Here is a 25530-nt window from a genome sequence, read left to right on the forward strand (position 1 = left end):
GGAGCCCCTCTTCGCAGCGCGAAGAGGACCGCCATTACTTGTTTCGCGCCGCCTCCGGAAGTCATTTGCACCTTACTTAAATCCCCTCCCATACTAACGAATTAAGCGCTTTAGACTTTTTCCCAGTCGGATTAGTATGAGGAATGCTTTTGGCTTTAAAGGGATCTCTATGGGGATCTGATTACTTACCTTCTTCAGAATCACGTCAAGGGGTCACCAGATGTTTGTTTGTAGGTTTGTAGAGATGAATAAAGACAGACAACAAGATATTTTCTTTCAGAGAGCTTGCGTGTGTGCCAGATGAAGGTGAGAGAGAGAGAGAGAGAGAGATCTTCCTCTCCCCAGCCCACAGCATCTCCTTTTATTCAACGTTACAAAAGCATGGCCACGAATGTGCTAGTGGCTGATTGGCTTAACACAAGACAAAGAAACTGAAATCTTATTGGCTCATTTGTATGTAAGGCGGGCTTACATCGTTCCATAGATCTTTGGCACATGAAAACCAGAATGTTAGAGCTGTATTTAGACAGGCATATAAGCTCTTAATCCACCTATGACTAAGATTGATAATGTTATAACGAAGGTGTTTACTAATGTTTAGATTGTTATATAAACAAGAGTGTATGCAAGAGAGAGGAAGCGTATGTATGCAAGAGGAGGCTGTGTATGCAAGAGAGAGGAAGCGTGATTGATTATAAACAGGTCTTATAGTCTGTTTTAGAAGCAAAGGAGCTAGAAAGAATTCCCAAAATGCAGGGGGAAAAATAACCCGTGTTTTACTACACTGGGACATAGAAATAACATGTCTACAGCCTGGCATAAATAATATTTTCTCTTAAATTGGGGGGGAAACAGAGAAAGGAGGATATCATATTGGCTGGGTGTGTTCATGAGGTTGGTATTCTAAACATGCAGAAGATTTTAGTAGTAACTTGAGCTGAATTGGCTGCCTTCATCTTTCCACAGCTTGAGGCTCTCTCTCTCTCTCTCTCCCCCCCCCAACTCCTTCTCCTCCACCTCCTTTTGAAATGCATTTCTGTGCATATACATAATATATTCCAGGGTTTTCAGTGCCTTTCACTTATTGGCCACCCTTCTTCATTCCCACAGGTGTTTTTTTTTGAAAATATTGTCTACTAATATTGTCATCCAACTTGCTTCTTGAGGCTGGTTATTAAATCTGATTTCTAAGGTTCATATTCTATCAATGTAGGGGTTTGTTAACTGATGAAAATCGGTTGTTAATTATTGTTGTAAGAATTCTCCCCCCCCCCTTACTCTTGGTGTATTGCACTATTGGCTGCTAGATGTTGATGAGGCTTAGTACCGGTGAAGTGTGAACACTGCTAGCCCTGGAATACAAAAGCAGATGGCGGAATGTGCTATTTCTAGCTCATACCAATCATCCTGAGGCAAGTGCTGCTGAAATGGTTATTGGAGATGTTTTCAGTTGCTAAGGAGATGAGAAGGATGGAGCTGCCCAAATAACTTTTCCTGTTTTCTTATCTCAGCTTTTCTGAGGATTGAAAAGTATATGTGAGCTTCTTCTTTTTTCTGGCAGAGGGAGAGGCCAGCATCTCATCTTCTGGCTCCTCTGCTCTGCTTCTGTGAGCCATTCAAGTTTAGCGTGGTGGCACTATTCAGGATTCAGCTTGAGGAATGTTCTTCTACCAGAGCAACTTAGGTACATTGACTTTTAATTGCAGTACAGCATGCAGATTTCAGGATGATTTCAAAATGCAGAATTAGGGATTTCTGTCTTTCCATTCATGGATGTAATTTGGGTGGGATGCAAGAAGCAAAGCTGCTCTCCAAGTTCTGACACATTGTATAATCAGTTTTTAGTGCTGTACCAGGTTTCTTTCTTACCCTCAAAAGTTTTGAAGCAAAAAATGGGCTTCCAAGGCAGGTGAAAAATCCTCTACCATGTTGTTATTTTGTTTCTGTTCACACCAGGTGACTAGCAGCTGGTGTGTGCCATAGCACTGCTGCCCCCATTACTTTTCCGCCAGTGCTCCAGTCTCCAGCTACCCTCAGAGCTTCAACTCTAGTTGAAGAGAGAGTGGGAGCATGTGCATAGCCAGGATTTTTGTTGGGGGGTTTGGCAAGACTTTTGTTAGGGGGGGCAGAACTGATGTAATTGGTCAGTTAAGTATTTCTATTGTTTTACTTGATGGGGGGGGGGAGCTGTCCCCATGAGTGGGAGAGAGTGCTGGAGAGCAGGAAAAAATGGGCATTTAGAGGGTGCTCCTCCCCTTGCATAATTTTTGCTTATGTTCATGGGGGCCTGGAATGTAACCCCCAAGTAAGTGGGGGCTGGGATGCCTGTACATTTATGCCCCACCTCTCTTCCACGTAGCCCGAGATAGCATGTGAGGTTCTCTTTCTGATTCTATCCTCAAAGCAACCTGCTAAGTAGGATAGGCTGAGAGGCAGTAACTGACCCACAGCAGAATGGTGATTCAAATCTGTGTCTTCCTGGTCTTACTTCAACACTCTAACCATTACATCACGCTGTGCTACTGTTCTGGTGCCATTCGCACAGCTCCTAATGTGATCCAAACTAGAGAGGGGCCTTATAGCAGATGTGATGACATCAGATTTGGGGACCAGATGATATCAGAGGGAAAACACATGGTTGCAAGCAAGCAAGCAAGCAAACAAATCTGGCTCTTCCCATTCATCTTGCTGGGCCAAGGCCTGCCCAGGTGCACTGCTTATGTCCTGCTAGCTAAAGTTGGCAGTTAAGAGGGGCCCTCCTGACTTAGACCAAAGGCTCATCTACTCCAGCGTTCTGTTCTCCCATTGGCCAGCCGGGTGCCTGCAGGCAGGACTTGTGTGCAATAGCCCTTTCCCTACCTGTGCATTTCCCAGTAACTGGCATTCAGAGGCATTCTGCTTCCAGCATGGGAGGTAGATCTCAGCCATCATGGCCACAAGCGCTGCGTATCATATTATTATATCTCTTTTTGCTAATTGAGTAATGTCTTCGTGGTTTGTGACACTTTTCAAACTGAAGGGAAAACAGAATGTATTCTGTTAATTAGCATGGTACAAAAGTTCAACTTCATTAGTTTTGACTAAGGGATTTATACCATCTGTTGCCTATGGCACTTATTTCACAGAGCAGGGGTGTCCAACTCCCAAGAGACTGCGATCTGCTCCTGGGGGGGAAAAACTGGCAGTGATCTACCCATTTTTTTTGGGTGGGACGACACACACACACACACAAAGTTGTTGAGCTTTTTTTAGCGGGGCGCCATAGCTCGTCTGCTCTTTTTTTTTGGGGGGGGGCATGCCATAAGTTCATAGCAAAATAAAGACTCCACCGCTCTCGCATCACCTACGACATGGTGTTTAGGTGGACCTTTGTCCCCAGCAATGCTCCCATTATGTGCTACCCTCTGGTCAGGCCACTGCAGGGAAGCAGAGGATGGGCACCAGGAACGGTCTACTGCCACACGATTGCATGGGTAGACCAGCATGGTGGGGGATCTGCGAAGCCTCCTGCCGGAGTGAACTTGCTGCAGCCTGCTGGCAGGGGCTTCCAAAACGCAGAAGTAGCAGGGCACCAGTGCGAATGACGACTGACTCTCTCCAGGTCAGGAAAGCACGCTCGTGGATGCTCTTTTTCCACTGTGGAGGAGAATGAGCCCGTGATCAACCGCTATCACCCGGGGATCAACCTGTCGATCGTGGTCGACCAGTGGGACATCCCTGTCAGAGCATTTAAAATCTGCCATCAGCACAGCTTTCTGCGGACTTGTTGGTATTCATTTTATGTGGTATAACTACGATTGGATGAAAATATGTAGATGACAGGAGAGGGCCAGCAGTAAATCACACAGAGCAAATTGGTGTTAACTCTTTATTAGCAAAAACAGGATCTGCACAGGAGTATTATACCGAATGAGCACAGCAACTCATCTCTGGCAGGTCTTGCCCCCATGAAGCAGTTGCTGAGACTCAAGGTCCCTGCTTCCACAGAGCTGCCTAAGTCCTCTCCTTTCCAGAGTTTCCCCCAAGTAATCTGAGACTTTACCTGCGTGAAGCTAATTTCTCTTCCTCTGTCTTCATGCCTCTCCTGGTTCTGGAAGACCCGGGGGCAAGGTAGACTCCCAGGCCTCTTCACATGCCAGAATCAGTCTCTGCCTCGTGGCCTCCCTTCTCTTCTGCTTCTGGGCTTGCCTCTGCCACAGACTCCACCTACTCTGTTACCTCTTCAGATTCCGACACCTCCTTTTCATAGTCTTCTCCCTCTGACCACTCGTCATTGTCCCACCACCAATCCCTGGGCTCTTAGGCTTTGTCCCTTGCTGGTTCCCCAGCCTGGGAATAGCCAGGATTTTTGTTTGGGGGGGGCAGGCTTTTGTTGGGGTGGGGCAGAACCTCAAATTTGTATTCATTTGTATTGATTTTGATTTGGCTGCATCCATGTTCCCCAGCTGGCTTCTCCCACGATTTCTTTGCATCCAACAAGTCCACAATAGTAAATTTATATTTATTTTAATGTTTTGCTTTGTTTTTTATTAACATGTAATCAATCTATTGTAAAATATTCCTTTTTAATATGTTTTGGTGCAGGTTTTTAGTAATGATGGGTAAAATCATGGTGTCCAGAGATCACTGCTCCTTATCCTTTCTCTCTCACATAGTTTAGTCTCAGGTCCAATCCCTGAGATCTAAAGGTAGGACAGGGAGAGAGTCCGATCTGAAACCCCGGGTATCCAATGCCAGTTTGTGCAGACAGTTCTGATCTGGATTCAGTTTAAGGCAGGTTCCTATTCTCCTAAGAGTGGACAGGCAGCAGCAACACAGAGAAGGAGCATCAGTGGGTCCAGGGATTCGTAGTGGGCCCTCTACTGGGGGGTCTCAACAGGTGCTCAACAGCTTCGACTGATGGGTGGTGACAGCCGAACATCTGTTGCCCATGCTCTGGTGACCTCTAGACTGGACTACTACCAGAGCAGGGTGGTCTGAACGTACAACACCAGTGATTGCACTGGCTAACAATACATTTCTGGGCTTGATGCATTGCGCTGAGTTTTTTGTTTATTAATTTATATTAAGAATTTTATTTTATAAATTGCAGTTCTATAAAGATTAACAAAAGCAAATCAAACAGTTACAGATCTCTCATGTTTCATTGTTACAATGCACATGATTGGAGAAAAGTAATAAGCATTGAAATCAGATAAACAATAAGTAAAGCAACTATATGATAATGCCCCTCTAAAACTCAGCTTGGGTAGTTAGAGGTTGTGAGGTCCCAAGAGAAATATTTATGAAAATAATGAGCAGAAACCATACGGTGCGAACATGATTAGATGTAGTTCAGCCCCTTGCTTTCCGCATATCATGTGTTAATCTTTCCATGAGAGCAAGGCGCTGAGGACACTTATACCAAATTGCAATTAAAAAAATCAGAGGACAGTCAGTACATATAACTCCAAATCTGGCACGTCTGCAGTGCTTACCAATTTGTTTCCAGAATCTTTTCAAAGTGCTGAGTTGATCTATAAATCCTTATGTGGATATGGACACTAGTACCTCAAGGACCGCCTCTCCCCATGTGAACTAACCTGGACCCTGCAATCATCATCTGAGGCCCTTTTCTGTGCCCCCTTCATGGGAAGTTTGGAGAGTGGGTTTCATAGACCCTGAAATATAAAAATGAAAGACACGCAAATACCCAAACTGGTGTGTTTATACAAATTGAACTGAGGGATCTGTTTTCCAATAGGAAAATGGTGGGACATGTTTGCTTATATCAAGAGATGGCATTATAGTCAGTAATCCCCACCCCCCGGCCAAGTGCCACCATGGCTTCCTCCAAAGTGTATCATCAAAGCAGCAAAACTAATCATTTTGTTTTGTGGATGCATGAAGCAGTTACTACTGATGCCCTATTAAATGGCTAATAATTTCCTGCAAATGTTAAGATGGGGCACATGTTCTGGATTCCATCCTGCTATTGAGGTAAGCCTTCTGGCCAGCTGGTAGTGTTATAATCTGTCAGGTACTGCATATGTTTTCATTCTGTGTTGAAGTATCTTGGTTTCCTCATTTTAAGTGTAGTTTGCATATGCTATTTTCTCCCTTTCTTCACAGGACTCATCCCAGGAGAGTGTCATTACACGAGACATTCATCGTACATTCCCAGCTCATGAATATTTTAAAGATACAGGAGGAGATGGCCAGGAATCTCTATATAAGATCTGTAAGGTACGGCCTGGTTTGTATGTAATTTGCATTGAAAAGTCTAGCTCCCCCTCCCAATGATCAGTACATTTTACACACGTCTTAATAGCTTCCATATATTAACACAGTTTCCATATATTATTCTAAATGCCATTTCTGAATGTTTTCTCATCGTCATCAAACCTTTTATTGGCATCACTTACAAACATCCATAGTAACTGAATGTTTTAATATTTTGTAATTCTGTGACACATTGGTGGTTTTCTGTGATTTGTGATTCTGTGATGGTACTGTGAGAATAGTCATCTGCAGTATAATATTTTTGTGCTGCAAGGAAAAACATGTGATCTATATCATTCAAAGGGCCAATTTTAGGTAATCAGTGATTCATTATTTAATTTGTTCAATGGTATTTAACAACACCTATATCAGTAGACTAGGATATTTTTATTTAAATAATTCAAGCATTATCCACCACCCAGTTATAACACAAGAGGTTTCACAAAAAGGGAGCAAGGTCCATTTGTTGGCTGTAGGTTCTCTTCAACCATCTTCTTGGCAGTATGCTTTGCCTCCTTTTATTTTATTTATATCTGCCTAAATATTCAGAGATATTAATAGTTACCTTCTTTGGATTGTTGTAAGAGTATTATGGGCTGAAGACCAAACAAACAAACAAACAAACAAAACAAAAGATTGGATTAGAACAAACTTGTTTTGCCACAAATTTGATGTTTAGGAGAGGATTATTATTCAAATTGGGGAAGTTGAAGGATTAACAGTCCTGCTATAATACATTGTTCTCTACATTGTATCTAAATCATTAGGTCCATATTCTATAATTCTATTATGGTCTATCCAAACTGGATTTAATCAGCTCTGGGACTAGTAATTGTTGTACTCCACGTTGGAATCTACCGTATTTTTCGCCCCATAAGACGCACTTTTCCCCCTCCAAAAATGAAGGGAAAATCGGGGTGCGTCTTATGGGGCGAATGCCTGCAAGCCTTGCGCGCCCGGCAGGAGGTCCCACCGGGTGCGCGAGGCTTGGGGCAGCAGCCTGTCGCCCGAAGCACGGGGAGCCCTGGGAGGGCTCTCCCTGCTTCGGGCGAGTGTCTGCAAGCCTCGCGCACCCGGCAGGAGGTCCCACCGGGTGCGCGAGGCTTGGGGTGGCAGCCTGTCGCCCGAAGCACGGGGAGCCCTTGGGAGGGCTCTCCCTGCTTCGGGCGAGTGTCTGCAAGCCTCGCGCACCCGGCAGGAGGTCCCACCGGGTGCGCGAGGCTTGGGGCGGCAGCCTGTCGCCCGAAGCAGGGGGAGCCCTGGGAGGGCTCCCCCTGCTTCGGGCGAGTGTCTGCAAGCCTCGCGCATCCGGCAGGAGGTCCCACCGGGTGCGCGAGGCTTGGGGCGGCAGCGGACTGCTTGCGCGCACCTAGAAGCTTGGAGCGCGCTGAGCTCAGCACGCCCCAAGCTTCTGGTGTAGCGCAGGGGTCCGCTAGCCCTGGGAGAGCCCCGCGGCTCTCCCAGGGCTAGCGGACTGCTTGCCGGCACGCAGAAGCTTGGGGCGCTCTGACCTCAGCTCGCCCCAAGCTTCTGGATTAGCGCAGGGGTCCGCTAGCCCTGGGAGAGGCGCCCGGCTCTCCCACGCTAGCGGAGACCTTGCCGGCACGCAGAAGCTTGGGGCGCGCTGAGCTCCGCACGCCCCAAGCTCCTGGTGTAGCGCAGCGCACCTGGGGGGAAAATAAATTTTTTCCCCTTTATTTCCCCCCAAAAAAACTAGGTGCGTCTTATGGGCCGGTGCGTCTTATGGGGCGAAAAATACGGTAATACCTCATCACAGGAATGCAGTACAGGCATACACACACCCCTTATGCGCTGTGCTAGGAAATAATTCAATTCAAACCTGGAAATGGCAGATGAGAGCTGGAGAGTCCTTGTGACCCTCCCCGGAGCCCGGAAGAATTTTTCTGTGGATTATGAAGGAGCAGGGCTCTGGTGCTGGCTTGAAAAAGGTGTGTGGGGCCCCCTGCTGCTGCTGCTGCTGCTGCTTCACTACTGTGCTCATCAGCTGAGAGGCAGGAAAGCTGCTTTGCAGCAAGTCTCATCTGTGCAATTTTCCCAGCTTCTCTGGGGTCACATAACTTCTGAATCCTCTTCTGGGGAGAAAACTCATTATACTTCTAAAGCCGATAGTGAAAAAGGTTTCCGACGTTGACCCCCAAATGGTGTGCAGGAGCTCTCTCTGCTGCTATGCTACCCCGCTCAACAGCTGATGGGCGGGAAGCTGTTCCTTGCAGTGGACTCAACACCGTGGCTTAGACTGAGGGCGAGGGGCAGTAGGAAGGGGGTCTCTGCTGCCCTTTAGATGGCCCTTGTTCCACTCCTACCCTTCCAAATGAAAGTGGAGGAAGGGGGTGGAAATGGAAAATAAAGCCACTTAAAAAATGAAGTTTCCCACTTACACATTTCACTTATGCACACAAAGGCCAGAACGTAAACCCCTCGTAAGTGGGGAATCACCTGTATTTTTTGTCTCAAATGCTGGACTTTGAGGACTTGTGTGTATGAGAAACCATTTTATTATCGTGACATATTTTGGGTATAGCCTCAACTTCTGTGGATGATCTTTTTCATTTATAAGGTCCTCTTACATGTACCTAGAAATAGAACATGAAAGATTTAAGGTAGTTACTGAGAAAATAACAATTGCAAAGGGCTTCCTAGAAGGGAACTGGCGAAGTCAGATTTTTGGTAATAACTATTTTTTTCAAGCATTTCCTTTCCCCATCATATAAACAGATTAATTTTCTAGGATTTGATACATTGTGGAATAATACTGGTGACCTACTTTTTGCTTGCATGTATATTCAAAGGTGTTTTACTACAGGGAATCAATATAATTGGTAAAAGTCTCTTGGATTGCTGTGACAGCAATGCACAATTTAATTTGAGGGATGTTGTTGTTTCACATTTTCAAGTTAAAGCAAGTTGTGTTTATCAGAGAAACAACTGCTGTGATTTTAATGAGTAGAATTTAATATGTTTTGGTAAACTCCATATACCAGCTTGTCCAGGTTAATACTCTGTCAAAAGAACAAAAACAAAACAGATAATCTCTTCTCTATTTTGCAACAAAGAGTTTTAAATACATTTTGAAAGCAGGGTGTAAGATTGAAAAGCCATTGAATGAGGCACTTACTCTACCCTTAGTTGCCATGTATACCTCTTCCCCCTTTTTTGCACTCCAGTTCTTTGCTGGGCTGCTCCTCTGCTATGAGTTGAGCAAATGTATTGGGCCTTGTACCTGTACACTTAATGTAGCTGTTAAACATTTGTCTTTGAAAACACATGCTCAAGCTACTACTGATGCAGTATTTGGCTTTTGGTTTATATAGGTATTGTCATCTATATCTGCACAGCTTTAGAAATCTAGTGACCTACAAAATTCACTCCGATGCATTGATTGCACTTTTCACATATATTGATAAGGGTTAGAATCCCAGTTAGGATTGCCAAGTGTACACCTGTCCTTTGTCCTGCTCTGCATTGATATTCTTCTAAATGCAGAATGTTTCATATCAGCCTTAAGCAGCCCTGTTTCAAGAGGCTGGGTGGCTTTGAAAGGAAAGTGTGCATTTTAAATTGAAGTTATAATTGGAAATTATTTCATTGTTACATGTCTGCTAGAAAGCTGCTGCTCATTCATATAGGGGGCTACGTTACATAATGAGTTGCTGCAGGGCCTACCATGTGGTTATTTCCTGTGCCAATATGTGACTGCAAAGCAGTCTTCCTTGGAAAATGGGACCTAACCTCAACCTGCTGCAGTTGTGCCTGCTGGGCAGTATCTGTTGGAATTCTTTTTAGCTTTGTCAGTCTCAACTTGGTTAATTGGCTGCCTTCAGCAGCACTTCCACAATGTCTCCTAAATGTCTGGATTAGGCAGATGCAAAGTTCTGTGGGACCCTCAACACTAAAGCAGGTGGGGGAGGATCATAGCTCAATGGCAGAGCACTTGCTTTGCGTGCAGAAGGTTCCAGATTTGATCCCCAGCATCTCCAGTTAGAGTTGAGAGGGTCCCTGCGGTAGGGCGTTCCACCAGGCCGGGGCCAGAGCTGAAAAGGCCCTGGCCCTGGTTGAGGCCAATCTAACCTCCTTGGGGCTCGGGACTTCCAAAGTGTTGTTATTTATGGACCTTAAGGTCCTCCGCGGGGCATATCAGGAGAGGCGGATCCGTAGGTACGAGGGTCCTAGGCCACATAGGGCTTTAAAGGTCAAAACCAGCACCTTAAACCTGGCCCTGTTTGTGCTCCACTGGGAGCCAGTGCAGCTGGTAAGGCACTGGATGAATGTGATCCCGCGGCGAGCACCCCGTAAGGAGTCTCGCCACAGCATTCTGCACCCACTGGAGTTTCTGTTCAGCCTCAAGGGCAGCCCTGTGTAGAGCGAATTACAGTCATCAAGCCTGGAGGTGACCATCTCATGGATCACTGTGGCCAGATCAGGGTGAGAAAGGTAAGGAACCAACTGCTTAATACGGCAGAGATGGAAAAATGCCGCCTTTGCTGTAGCTGCAACCTGCGCCTCCATAGAGAGGGAGGCGTCGAAGGTTACACCCAGAGTGCACTGGCACTAATTGAGCCCCCGCAAGAGATGGGAGTTGGCCCCCCAACCCCATGTTGTCCCGACCCAGCCAGAGGACCTCTGTCTTCGAAGGATTTAACTTCAACCAGCTCCCATGCAGCCATCCAGCCACAGCTTCCAAGCATCTGGTCAGTGTGTCCGGGGCCGAGTCAGGATGGCTGTCCATCAACAGATAAAGCTAGGTGTCATCTGCATATTGATGACAGCCCAGCCCAAAGTTTCAGACAATCTGGGCAAGGGGGCGCATAAAGATATTAAAAGATATCCAAGGACACATGTTATGTTGTCATTTTTGTCCTGGATATTTTGGTGCCGGTGTTGTTGAGCACTGGAGGGTGGGTCCACAGACAGCTCCAAGGGTGGCCCTTCGGGGGGGGGGGTCCTCATAATTGGTTCCTGTACTCCTCAAGCTCCTCAGCCTGTGGGGTGCCTGAGTCATCCTCTGAGTACTCTGTGTCTTGTACTAGGTCAGGGCTAGGCATAACAGTGTCAAACACAAATCTCCAATTAGATTACATTTGAATAAATGCTTCCCTGTGCATCTGGCTGGCCACTGTGAGAACAGGATGCTGGGCCATTGGCCTGTGTCAAGGAGGGGGTGGTTTTTCCGAGTCCTCCCTCCAAGCTACTAATCCATCACACGCAGGCACCAAACTGGTTACCAAGCTTCATTGGCTCCTTCTCTGGCACCAGCTACAGAACATCAAGGAGCAAGTCTAATACACAGCATGTTCTCTCTCCCTCCTGGCAGGTTAACTCAAAGATTTATGGGAACTAGTTGTTACCACCAGCCTGAGGGGCCCCACCCCAGCAATACTTGCTCACAGGATCCAGTGGCGTAGGGAGGGAAGAGTGGTGGGTGCCGGCTGCCCCGGGTGTCATCACTGAGGGGGGTGTTCAGTCAACAAATGCAGTGAAATGCGGCTGAACTCAACGCTGTGTAGTGGAGAGCGTTTGGATAAGGAGTCAGCATAGCTATGTTCTGCCTCTAAGGTCAGAGGGAATATGCAAGAATTGCACTGGCGGTGCCACGGGTTTTCTCCCCTCCCTCTCCATCGATGGGGGAGCGTGTGCCTGTTCTGCTGCCCCCTGAACCCATTCAGGCTCAGGCATCGCCCTTAAAGCCACCGCCGGGAGGCAGAGGCAGGCGAGAGGGAAAAGTGAGCCGTCCCACCAGCACTTGGGAGCTGCACGGAGCCGCTTCTCTCTTCGCTGCCATGCACTCTGTATCTCTTAAACATCTACACTCAGGTATTCATGGGTTTCTTTTCTTGAGTAATGGGCTGTGTTTTTGAAATTGCGAACTAATTAACAGGGCAACTCTTTCCTCCTTCTCTGTCTCTCTGTCTGTCTGTCTCTCTAAACTCTCATATCTCTCTCTCTCTCTCTCTCTCTCTCTCTCTCTCTCTGTGTGTGTGTGTGTGTGTGTGCATGCGTTCCCCCTCACACCTTTCCACATCTCTCTGCTTAACTGTTTCCTTCCTCGCTTTAAATCCTTTCTCACGTGGAAAGACACCTTTGGGAAGCGATTTTGCCCTTTTGGCTCCTTTCCCCTAGAATTATGGTATTGTAGAGTTGGAAGAGACCCTGTTGAGGATGATCTAGTCCAGCCCTCTGGAATGCAGGCATATGCAGCTGTCCCATCCGTTTTACATTTGCTCTCAGCCCTCGTTTGCCCTCCTCCTGCTATGTAAATTTACATATCTCCCTCCCTCCCTCTCTCTCTCTCTCACACACACACACACATACAGTTGCCTTGGGTGCTAGCCTACTCAGAGTAGACTCACTGAAATGAATTAAAAATCCAAACATTGATTTCAAAGGGTCTGTCCTAAGTAGGATTTAGTTGGGCTGCGAAAAGGCCCAACGGCCTAAATCCATTGTACTTGAGCACTGTACTTATGGCTGTTCCCAGAAGTAGCATGCAGGTATTAGAGATTACACCCTCCCTTATTGCTCCTGCTTTGCACTCTTCTTGGATGCTTTTGCCAGGCAGGAATAGGTGCTTGAGCTCTGTCTGTGGTTGAAGCAAGAGAAACAAAGAGCATGATGAGGCCTTAAGTAAAGCAAAGAAGAGGTGGAGTCTGAGGTGACAGGAACTGAGTTCCTTCCCACCCCTTGGGAAGCGGGGTTGGGGGGAGAGAAAGGAAGGACAGGCGGAGGGGAGGGGAGGACCGTGGCAAATTGACAGGACTCCTGCATGAGGAACTGCGAGAGGGGTGGCAAACACAGCCACTGCCCCAGGCAGTAAAAGCCTTAGCTATGCCACTGATGATTTCTCATCATGCAGCAGTTGTGATCAGCCACATTCTGTTTAAATTAATTGTTTGACTCCTTCATGTTGCACCTATGATGTCTTTCTGCAGTACTTGAACTAAAATGGAGTTTTATTTTTCTGTATTAGCACAAGCTGTACTTCAGTATTTTTAATTTTTTGAGGCTTTAAAAGCAAATCTATACAGTTGGAACTTTCCCCCCAGCATTGTAAATTAATAATTAACTGGCTTGGAATTGGGAAGAAACTTTCTATGGACATGATGGATGATAACTACATTTTACTCAGGGTAGACCCACTGAAATTAGTTCATTAATTTCAGAATAGATCTGTGAAAATTAATGGGCCTATCTTAGTCATAAGGTGAGTCCATTAATTGTAATAGGTATTTCTTAGTAAAAAGTAGTTAAATACCACCCACTATACTGTAGATAATTATTGTGGATTTCCACAATCTGCTCTTAGATTTTTGAACAATAGACATGTGTTCATATGATTTGAATTAATACTGAACTAATAATTATAGTCTTAACTAACCAGTGCGTTACTGATTCAGAATTCATGTCATCTTTTCTCTGATAAACAATGGGTAGAACCTTCTTGATTTTAACTTTATATATATATATGCTTTTGTAGTCTCTAGTTAGGTCCCCCCAACTATTATACAATCTAAACATTTTGTGTTCTAGTCTGCAATAATGTCAAATTCTGGTGCTCACTTAAAGTTTAGGTTCTGTATAGAAGGGTCCAAACAAAACAAGGTTGCTCCTACTTTGAATTTGGAACACTGACAAGAACACTCCCATGGCTTCCTGGCATTAAAAATCTTGCTTGCTGGCAGATGACACATCTGCCATGTATTATCAGGCAAGACGCAAACCATTATATAGTCTTCTCTTCTTACCACCTAGGTGTCTTTGCAAAATTATATGGTTTAGCCTTGCCTGTGTTGCCTTGAAACCAAGTTCATTCTGATGCCACATGGAAAACAGTAGCACAGAAGGTGGCATCCTTTATTTAGCAAAGGAAATTTCTGCATCCATTGTCTGTCTTTCCATTTGAAGAAACACTGCTGTCTTTGTATGGAGAAGATGAAGGGGAGAGAATTTTCACCTTTATATATTTAAATACTAGTACCTATTGTTGTACTTGTACAAAGCATTCATTCAAAGACCATATGTATTCGCTCTTTTTTTTAAAAACTTTCTTGTCAATTCTGCCAGTTAGAATCATTTTAGGGCTTGTTAGAAGAAATGTGGTAATGAATGTAGTATTTTTGATCAGAGAAGAATTCTGTCATTTCAAGGAAAAATATAAGCTTTTCTTATCAGAGATTGTTTCAGAGATCCAAATGGTTTTGATCACAAATATCACATGAACTTTAAAAGTAATTATTTCCTGTCTTATCTGGATGCTTGGTAGGAGTGAATGGTCAAATTATTTGTTATTATTACCTTACTGGGAAATTTAAAGCTCTTTGTCCATGTGGGGTTGTAACAATGGATGAAGCTACTATCAATGCAAAATTATGAACAGTAGTAAAAGCCTATTCAGGGGACGCGGGTGGCGCTGTGGGCTAAAGCCTCAACGCCTAGGGCTTGCCGATCGAAAGGTCGGCGGTTCGAATCCCCGCGGCGGGGTGCGCTCCCGCTGTTCGGTCCCAGCGCCTGCCCACCTAGCAGTTCGAAAGCACCCCCGGGTGCAAGTAGATAAATAGATACCGCTTACCAGCGGGAAGGTAAACGGCGTTCCGTGTGCGGCTCTGGCTCGCCAGAGCAGCGATGTCACGCTGGCCACGTGACCCGGAAGTGTCCCCGGACAGCGCTGGCCCCCGGCCAATAAATGTGAGATGGGCGCACAAACCCCACAGTCTGTCAAGACTGGCCCGTTCGGGCAGGGGTACCTTTACCTTTACCTTTTAATAGCCTATTCAGACACAAGAGGATTATGTGATGTGGTGGGAAAAAAGGAACAATTGTTTAAGGACACTCCTATCTTGGGCTCCCTGTTCTCATCATGTTTTAGTAAAAGGATATTATTTATTTCAAACATAGATGAAGTCCTTGGGCAAACAATGCAAGCAGAAGAAATATCACAGCACTATAGTGTTCAGATTGCTTTAATTCATTACTCCCAGATTTCTTTAAGGAAATAAAGCAGTTTTTTTAATGTCTCTTTATGTTTGGCAATGAATTTTGCACCTGGAAAAATACAACCATCTTTACTTCAATCTAATGCTCACCTTTTTTGACCAAATTATGTTGCAAAAATTAATTGCACATTCGATCCGATGGCACCTTTACATTCGCCAGCAAATAATATTTTTTGTTTCAAGGTTCTGAAAATTGATGTGCACTTTAGATTCGATGGTGCATTAGACTTGAGTAAATATGGTACTTCGGCTTATCAAAACTTTAAAAAGGTCGCAGATGACTCGGGGGTTGTGGCGCTCATCTCGCTTTACAGGCTGAGGGAGCCAGCGTTTGTCTGCTCTGCAGACAATTTCTCCGGTTCATGTGGCTAGCATGACTAAGCAGCTTCTGGCGCAACAGAACACCGACACCAGAACAGCGCACAGAAATGCCGTTTACCTTCCCACCAGATTTATCTACTTGCACTTTGACATGCCTTCGAACTGCTAGGTTGGCAGGAGCTGGGACTGAACAACGGGAGCTCACCCCGTTGTGGGGATTCGAACTGCCAACCTTCTGATTGGCAAGCCCAAGAGGCTCAGTGGTTTTAGACCACAACGCCAACCGCATCCCCTAACTTTAAACTTTATCCAAGCAAAATCATGAATAGTAGTACCATAATTTTGTTTTAAAAAGGATTTGAGAGGAAGGAATTACATGTTTGCAGTATTTCCCAAAGTGTAGGCTGCCTTCACCCTTTACCACTTTACCTGTTGCAGACTTTGCATCCAAAATCTTCCCTGTTAACCAACTCATTAGACATCCTTCCTGAGTTCCTCCTCTGTGTGCATGTAGTCTGTTTTTATTCACTGAATCGTACTTTCAGATTTATCTGCATGCACACACATATACTTAATTGCTGCTTCCTTTTCATTTGTTCAGTGAACTTTTTCTGCCTTGGTGTCAGTCCATGACACTTTGTGATCCCCGCTCCCTACTTCTAATGGAAATAGTATTTATTAGGGGTAATAGTAATTCACCTGGTGCATAAGGTATCTTCATTAGCCAAGCGTCTTTAAGATACCATAAGATTTATAGTTTATTTATAGCTGCATAATATTTTGGGGCAGGAATCTTAATTTATCCGATGCAAGTGATTAAGTATGCCCTGACCGATAAAAACCAGTGCCAAAAGACTGCAGAGTTTTGCTGCGGCAGATTCACAGCTGCCTGTGTAGTTCAAAATGGTGAAATTGGTAGTCAAGATAACTCCTGGGCTAATTGTTAGTTGCTGCAAGAACGAGCTCATACATGTTTATCTGCTTTGAAACTTTGAAGCCTTCATTTTGGTTCAGTTAGTTGGGGAAGGAGAGGCTTCTGATGCTGTCTGCCTGTCAGCTACTCCCTTATCTGAGGGATGGACAAGAGCTGGGAAGGGGCCTGTAATCCATTGATGCTTGCTTATGTAATGTTTAACATATTAACACTTTGCGGACAAGTCATGACAACTGCCTGCAACTTCAGTGTCCAACCCTAGTCTGTCATAGCAGTGGAGCGTTGCAGGCTAAGTTTTAAGTTTACACCTTTTTAAATAAAGCACTAGAACAGGCCATTCTGGAAAGACCTCATTGCTCTCTGTACCATCACCTGAATTGTGAACATGGATTGACATTATTCACTATTGTAATAAAACCTGTCTTTTTATTACAGGCATATTCAGTGTATGATGAAGAAATTGGTTATTGTCAGGGTCATTCCTTTCTAGCTGCTGTTCTGCTGCTGCACGTGAGTACACCATGGAAATGATGTTCTTGCTTAATGAGCCAAAGCAGTTAAAAGATTTTTGCTTTCCATATCTCAAATACTTGTAAGATTCCCTTTCCTGTTTAATCCTCTTTTCTTCTTGTTGCTTCCTTTTGTCCAGAATGAAACTAGAACAGGGCTACTTTGTTCTTTGTTTAGCTGCCTCTAGCTTCTTCCATTTTCTACTCCCATATTTGCCCACTTGACTGCTTTGATCTGCAAAACTGGTACTGTTACAGGTGCTACGTAATACTCATTCCACATTTGTAAATGCCCCTCCATTGTCAGAATTGCCCATTTATTATTACACTCTGCTTCCTACTCTTTAACCTTTTTCTGATCCGCAAGAGGGCCTGTCATCCCATGGTTGCAAAACTTACTTGGGAGTCTTTGGCACGTTGTATCTAACTCTGAAAGCCGTGGGGCACATTATGTATTGGCTCATCCGTCTCTTTATGCCCTCTAAAACTCTAAAAGATTTTTGTGAAAGGTTGTGCAAAGGTAAATCCTATGTTGGTTCCTCAACAAAACATATTTTTTTTTATGCTTGATAATTCTATATTTAGTAATTATTTCCACCAGTTTTCACAGAGCAGATACTAAGCTAGCTCTCCCCCCTGGATCCCTGTTTAAAAAATGGTGATAAATTTACCACTTTCCAGTCCTTGGGTATGGAAACTGATCTGAGAGACAAGTTATATATTTTTGTAAGGTTTTCAGCAATTTCATATTTGAGTTCTTCAAGAATTCTCAGGTACATATTGTTAGGACCCAATGATTGCTTAGATTTTAATTTGCCTATAAAGCCTATAACTTCGTCTCTTGTCACCACTATTTGCTTCAGTTCTTCATGCTCCTTTCCTGAGAAAGTTAGTTTTGAGTACATGGATCTGTAACCCTCTATGAAACACACTGGACAGCGCTCACACTTCTGGATTTCTGCCTTTATATCTGTCATTGTTATTTATTGAGTTTGTTTACTTAGGAACCTGGAATTTGTAAGATCAGAAGGTGGAGAGTTGACTGCCTTGGCCGTATTGCTCTATTGCTAAACTTGTACAAATGCTTAACTTGCTTGTTAGCTTTATTCCCTGTCACTAGGACAAAAACACTTTATCAGGTAGGGCTCCCGTTGTGCTTATAGAACAGGTTTAGAAGACTGTTTTCAGGTTTGAGGGAGTTCGCCTTGAAATATATTTGCATTTTGTCAGCTAGGAAAACTTGCACTTCAGCAGCATTACTAGTACTATAACTAAAATGGCAGGTGCATGTATTGTAAGGCCCATAATTTATAGAATAATAGAACTTGCTGTTCACAAAATCAAAAGTAATTTCTAAATGCAATATTTAGAGAAATGCTTTTGTTTGCTTGCTTTGCACCCTTTGCATATAATCCTCTATGTACAATACATTCTAGGGCTAAAGCATTACAGAGCTCACATGAGGGCCACTTTGTTCACTTAAATGGTTTCCATGCAGATGCCTGAAGAGCAAGCATTCTGTGTGCTGGTGAGGATAATGTATGACTATGGTCTGCGGGACCTCTATAAAAACAACTTAGAAGATCTTCGCAGCAAATTTTACCAGTTGGAGAAACTTATACAGGTAAGCTCTGGATTATTTTGTGGAGAAACTTATATAGGTAAGCTCTGGATTATACAGGTAAGCATGCATTATTTTGTGAAGTTACTTCCAGTAAAAGGACTGCCATTGGTCTCATTGCATTTGTTTAACTGGAAAATTATAATCTATTTCATATGAAAGGTTATCTCCATACAGAAATATCATATTGTCTTCATTATATCCTAGCTTCCTGCTCTCTAAAGAAGAAATGATACATCTTTAAATTTACTTTCACATCTTATTGGTATAATTGAAGTGTTCTCCTGGGCCTGGCGTATTTGACAACACTGGGATACTCCTGGGGTATTTGACAACACTTGGATGGTGCCTCCACTGGAACAGAATGGCAGGATACATCTTCTTGTTTCTCCAGAGGTTGATGCCACCCTGACCTATCAGCCCAGCCTTGGATTCAGAACCTTCTGTCTTTAGTTTATACTTCTGCTTCTCCGTTCCTCCCCTGATAGAGAAGGGTTGCATTTGGGAATGAACTGCTGCCGAACAGATGTGGCAAAGAGGCTGAATTTGAGAGATGATCTTGCTTTCAACTGTGTGCCGAGGAAGAACTCCAGAGTGCAATTTTAATGGCACAGTTTGGATACGCACTCTGTGAGTTATTTATGGCTGCAGCTCATACGGTAGTCAGTAAACAGCGGAAGAAATTGAATGTGACCTTGTAAAGGTAAAGGTACCCCTGCCCGTATGGGCCAGTCGTGTCCGACTCTAGGGTTGTACGCTCATCTCACTCTAGAGGCCGGGAGCCAGCGCTGTCCGCAGACACTTCCAGGTCACGTGGCCAGCGTGACGAAGCTGCTCTGGTGAGCCGGCACCAGTGCAGCACACAGAAATGCCATTTACCTTCCCGCTTTAAAGCGGTACCTATTTATCTACTTGCACTTAGGGGTGCTTTCGAACTGCTAGGTGGGCAGGAGCTGGGACCAAAAGATGGGAGCTCACCCCGCCGCGGGGATTCGAACCGCCGACCATACGATCGGCAAGTCCTAGGCATTGAGGTTTTACCCACAGCGCCACCCGCGTCCCCTTATGTGACCTTGTACCATCCAGATAAACACTGCAAATGGAAGTCTCATAGGAGTGGCAAGACTATGGATCACAGTTTTCAAATAGGTTTTAGGATTTAAACAGTAAAGGCTTGGGCAAGGGCTTCAGTACCAGCTACATTAAGCAGCAACATGCAGCCCTGGCAAGCGTTCTAGGTTATAAGGAGAAGGGCTCCATCACTTTGTCCGGCATGTGTAATGGTTCCTTAACCATCACTTCAGTTCATGGATTTCCTTTTTGGAATTTCAGCTGGGTCTTCATCATTCTCCTGGGCCTACCATTTATGTCATGACCCTAAATGTTCACTGACAGTGCTTGTGCATAAGACAGTATTCCTGGGAGCCATTCTGTCAGCTTGGAGAGTACAGATCTTATTGGGAAACTCCCAGCTGTGCTTTCTTCATACAAAGTAGCCCCTAGGCCCCATTCCTTTTTTATTCCAAAATCGACACACTTTTCCATGTGTCACAGGAAATATCCCTACTTTGGCTATGCCCTAAGTCAGTGCACCCTAAGGAACAAGACTGGCACAAGCTGGATATGACTAAGACGCTTCACATCTATTTAGATAGGATGACATACCCTTGGAAAACAAGAGTCCCTATTCATTTCCTTCTTGAACAGATGTTTGGGTACCAGAGTCTCTAAAGCAACCATCTATTGGTGGATGACATGATCTATTGTCTTGGCCAGTCAGAGCTTGGTCAAGAGGCTACTGGTGGGTATTGCAGCCCACTCTCTAAGCATGGCAGCTGCTTTGGCAGTTTTCAAGGGTAGTTTTCCTGATGAGGACATTTAGGCCTTGGTCTACACATTTGCAAAGGTTTATATGATTTATTCTGTTTGCTCAGCAGATCCTGCTTTCAGCATTAAAAAAATGTGAAGGATTGTAAAGTAATAACTTCTGGTTTTCAGAAGTACATCCAGAATGTATACTGTTACCAACTTGGTATCAAGTTGACTGCAGTATCATCAGCTTAGTGAACTATTTAAATTAGATAAGAGGAATGGTTTTTCGACTCAAACATCGCAATTAGAAAGAAACCTGTTAGATAATAATAATAATAATAATAATAATAATAATAATAATAATAATAATATCATTGTCTAAAATGTATAAGATGCTATTAGAATGGCAAACAAAAGATGAACAGGTGAAATCATCAATGATACACTGAGGAATATATATTGGTCATAATATTGAAATGACAGAGTGGGAGCGACTGTGGAATGTTGATATGAAATTTACTGCATGTTATCGGATAAAAGAAAATTAAATGACAATGATGTATAGATGGTATCTGACTCCCAGTAAATTAGCAAAAATGTATAAGTCAGAATCAGATACCTGTTGGAAGTGTAAAGAGAAAGAGGATACCCTTTTCATATGTAGTGGTCTTGCAAGGTAGCAAAAGCATAATGGAAAATGATATATCATGAGTTGGAAAAAATGCTGAAGATAACGTTTGTAAAAAAAACAAAAAACACCCAGCTTTTCTTTTAGGAATAATAGGTTTAGAGGTACACAAAGAATAAAGCAAACTATCTAGGTATGCTTCCACGGCAGCCGGGCTGCCCACACATTGTACACCCAGGGATGGAAAGAAGAATCGGTTCCAACTAAGGAAATTGGGCAACAAAAACTGATGGAGAGTGCAGAAATGGCAAAATTTACCAGAAGATTAAGAAATCAAGAAGAGAGATGTTTTGATATAGAATGGGGGAAATTTATTGATTATCTGAAGAATTCTTGTAAACAACTTAAATCAGTAGCAGGACTGATATAAAAGTGTGCAGTGAGAATAACTGAAATATAACATAAATAATGACTAGTAGATAGATATGACCTGGAAATGCAGTGGGGAAATATTTAACATAAGTAACCACAGAAAGGGGGGGGGGTTGATGATTGGATGTTTCAATTGGATCTGTAAATTCAGATGTGTGATTATATTGTAAAATGTGAAGATGAAAAACAAAATATTAAAAAACCATAATGTATACTGCTGTAATGCAACCCTGTGTTGTTGAGTGTCCTCTGGGATCCACGTGAGGAAATAGATTTTCCCTTATAGTGAATTTCTGTTTTCTGATACCCCCAGAAGGCATTTGTCATAGAATCATTGAGTTGGAATGGGCTACAAGGGTCATCTAGTCCAACCCCCTGCAGTGCAGGAATCTTTTGTCCAGTGTGGGGCTCGAACCTTCTTTCTGAGACTAACCAGTTACAGGAGGAGCTGGTGGCTTTTGCCTCCGCTGTACATGTGATTTAATTACTCACCCTGATTTAATTGTTCTTTTGGTTAGCGGCATGTCTGCATGTCTGCTCTCGGAGGAGGCGCCATCCCAGTGTTGTTGACTGCCCTCCAGGTGTCACAGAAATAAATCATATGAAAATGTGCGTGTTTGTCGGTATATTAGTAGGATAAGCAGCAGGATAGCAAAACAGGTATCGACTTAAAATGTATTTTGGCGTGCTAGCATTTGTAATGAAGTATTTCATTCTTAGAAGCCTGCATAGAAACAAATACTTCAGAGAGCAGAAGATGGAGTCAACTTTCTCTTTTACCTCTAGGAGCAGATTCCGGATTTGTATAACCATTTCTTGAAACAGAACTTGGAAGCCCACATGTATGCATCCCAGTGGTTTCTCACCCTCTTCACTGCCAAGTTCCCACTCTGCATGGTCTTCCACATAATTGATTTACTCCTTTGTGAGGTAAAATAAAACCACCTTCAATCTGAAGAGTCTTGCTTTGCATGAAATGAATTGCCACTTTTCTTGAGCTTTCTTTTGTTATTGGATCTGAAGGAAGACTACTTGTATTAAATGAAAATATTATATGGGAATGCTCTTACACCGTATTTTTCGCTCTGTAAGACACACCCGACCATAAGACTCACCTAGTTTTTAGAGTAGGAAAACAAGAAATAAGAAAGCAACGCAAAGCCTCTTGAGTGAAGAGGGAGGAGCACTCCCTCTGCGCTCAAGAGGCTTTGCGTGGCTATCCCTGAAGCCAGAAGAGCAAGAGCGATCGGTGGCTTCAGCGGGGTTTCTGACTTCAGCGATAGCTACGCAGCCTGCAATCGCTCCATAAGACGCACACACATTTCCACTTACTTTTTAGGAGGGGAAAAGTGCGTCTTATAGAGCGAAAATTGTCTTAAAATAATGTGGGTTACTCTGCCATCTGTAGTGCAATGGCTCCTGCTAGTGCAACAGGGTTTTCTCCCCTCTCCTCTCATATACAGTGGTGCCCCGCAAGACGAATGCCTCACAAGACGGAAAACTCGCTAGATGAAAGAGTTTTCCGTTTTGGAGGTGCTTCGCAAAACGAATCTCCTATGGGCTTGCTTCGCAAGACGAAAATGTCTTGCGAGTTCCTGTGGGTTTTATTCCCTCCCCCCCTTTTTCTAAGCCGCTAAGCCGCTTATCAGCTGATCCGATAAGCCGCTAAAAGCCGCTAAAAGCCGCTAATAGCGCTAATCTGCTAATCCGTCAATGGGCTTGCTTCGCAAGACGAAAAAACTGCTAGACGAAGAGAATCACAGAACGGATTCTTTTCGTCTTGCGAGGCACCACTGTACCCCCCTCCCCCCCAATTGGCTTTAGGGAGGTTGGGAGATACCCTACAACAGTACACGTCAGGAAAGAAAGCGGTGGATTGTTCCATTCAGCAAGGTGCTATGTATAACCTCTTCCCAAAGTTACCTTTTAAAAAAAAAAGTACTGGAATGATTGTGGGATAATTTTTCTGACTTTATGCCCTTTCTCTGCTATAAGATTTATTTGAATAATTGAGGCTACTTGTTAAAGGAGAAATCTGCTTTCTAAAAACGTGGTTTTGGCTGCTTCAAAGTGCCACCCCCATACACACTATGAAGTTTAAATCAGTTTGCCTCATACACTTTAGTTTACCTTTCAACATTCAGACCGGAAAGAGTCATAGACCTTATACAGAAATAAGAGTAGAGCACTGCTAATACGATTTGCAGGTCCCAGAGACATAAATGAACAAATGAATAGGCCTGGGTGATGTATCAATACATTGCTCAGGACTGGTATGAGGGGCAGACTGATGGGGGCTTCACTCGGGTATATTGCAGGTAAAACAGATACTGCTCCTGAGTCCTCTGGTACCAGCTTCAGGCCGCTAGTAGCAGAGGGACTCAGGAGCAGCGGTGGTTTCACCCATGTTATACTGCTGGGTGAAGCTGTCATCGCTCTGGTCCTCATACTGGCTGGGGCCAATGCAGCTTGTTGTTTCGACATTGTGGTGTATCACCAGGCTGCGGTGTTGGGTTGGTGTGGTGATATAACATTGGTGTGGTGAAAACCTGACACTGCCCAGCCCTGCAAATGAACCTAGTATGTAGAAGAACTGGCATTGTACCCTTTCCTCAAAATCTAATGTCTAAAGGGCGTTTGTGTCTGATTTGTGTATATAGCCTAAAGCAGCAGCACAAAATATATTAATTAAATGAAAGTGACAAACAGAAATCTAAGGAGCTTTAACAAAGAGACCTAAGTAGTTACGAGGATACCAACCCATTCTGCAGTTTTCAAAATGTACAAAGTCGTTTTGGGGGAGTGGGGTAGGGTCGGGGTTGGCCACGTTACATGTTTGCAGCGGCTCAGAGAAATAATGCTTGGGCGTTGGTTGAGATGTGTTTTACCAATTTGTATGGCCCAGCAGACTATGACTAAGGCTTCCACACGGGTTGGAAGAGGGAATGTGTGATACCACAGCGACAATGCTGATCACCAAATCATGATTTGGTTTTACGTTTGAATTGAGCCATTATCATTCAACACCTTGTACTGCAGGGGTCGGCAACCTAAGGCCCGTGGGCCACAAGTTGGCCCATGGGGTCGTTTAACCAGCCCACGAGCTGCCCCTGAACCGAGCCGCGTGCTCGGTGAGTCCCTGCGTGCTGCGCTAAACCGACGCAGTGTGGTGCGGGGACTCACTTCCACGGTTCTGGAAATCACATCTCTGCATGTGCAGACACTGGAAATTGCGTCTGCGCAGACGCCGGCATCGGAAAAAACATGTGTGTTCCGGCTCACATAGGGATCTCCGCTGGAGTGAACCGGCCCAGGCGAGGTAAACCTTGCCGACCCCTGTTGTACTGTATGTATTTTTTTTTAATTTCTTTTTATTAGTTTCAATTCACTATACAACACCAAACAATAATAGAACGGAAAATAAAGAAAAAAGAAAAAACATTACATAACAAAAAACACCAACAAATCAAACATACAATAACTAAACAACACAACAATAATTGATTTCCCTTCAACTCGGTTTTGGACTATATTACAAAGGGTTTTCTTTCTGCAGTTTCACTTTCTTAATCTCTACACGTCACAGGAGCTATATTGAGCCTACTGTGATTTTTAAATTTCTTACATCTGCTTCAATATATGTCATAAATTTATTCCATTCATTAATAAATTGTACCTTTTCGGTTTCTAATTTTTTGTGTCATTTTTGCCAGTTCTACGTATTCAAATAATTTAGTTTGCCAATCTTTTACAGTTGGAGTGTTTGGTGTTTTCCAATTTTGTGCTATCAATATTCTAGCAGCTACTGTTGCATATTGGAATAATATTTGGTCTTTTTTAATTTCTTCTCCAATTATCCCCAAAAGGAAGGCCTCAGTTTTTTTTTGTAAAGGTATATTTAAATATTTTTTTAAATTCATTATAAACAAGTTCCCAAAACTTTTTAATTGCCTCACAAGTCCACCACATGTGGTAAAAATTGCCTTCCTTGATTTTACATTTCC

At 43.8% G+C, this 25530-nt stretch overlaps 1 protein-coding gene across 3 annotated transcripts in view; it reads left to right on the top strand.

Moving 5' to 3' along the window:
- The window catches only part of RABGAP1L (RAB GTPase activating protein 1 like), a 151458-nt gene that overhangs the window by 67582 nt on the left and 58346 nt on the right, over positions 1–25530 (top strand). For all 3 annotated transcript variants that reach the window (XM_082229046.1, XM_082229047.1, XM_082229048.1), the window contains exons 15-18: positions 6112–6225; positions 16960–17034; positions 18532–18657; positions 22313–22456. In XM_082229046.1, the coding sequence (XP_082085172.1) occupies positions 6112–6225; positions 16960–17034; positions 18532–18657; positions 22313–22456 (459 nt within the window). The remainder of the gene's footprint in view (positions 1–6111; positions 6226–16959; positions 17035–18531; positions 18658–22312; positions 22457–25530) is intronic.

This window comes from Podarcis vaucheri (assembly GCF_965113315.1).
Source record: "Podarcis vaucheri genome assembly, chromosome: 6".
NCBI lineage: Eukaryota > Metazoa > Chordata > Lepidosauria > Squamata > Lacertidae > Podarcis > Podarcis vaucheri.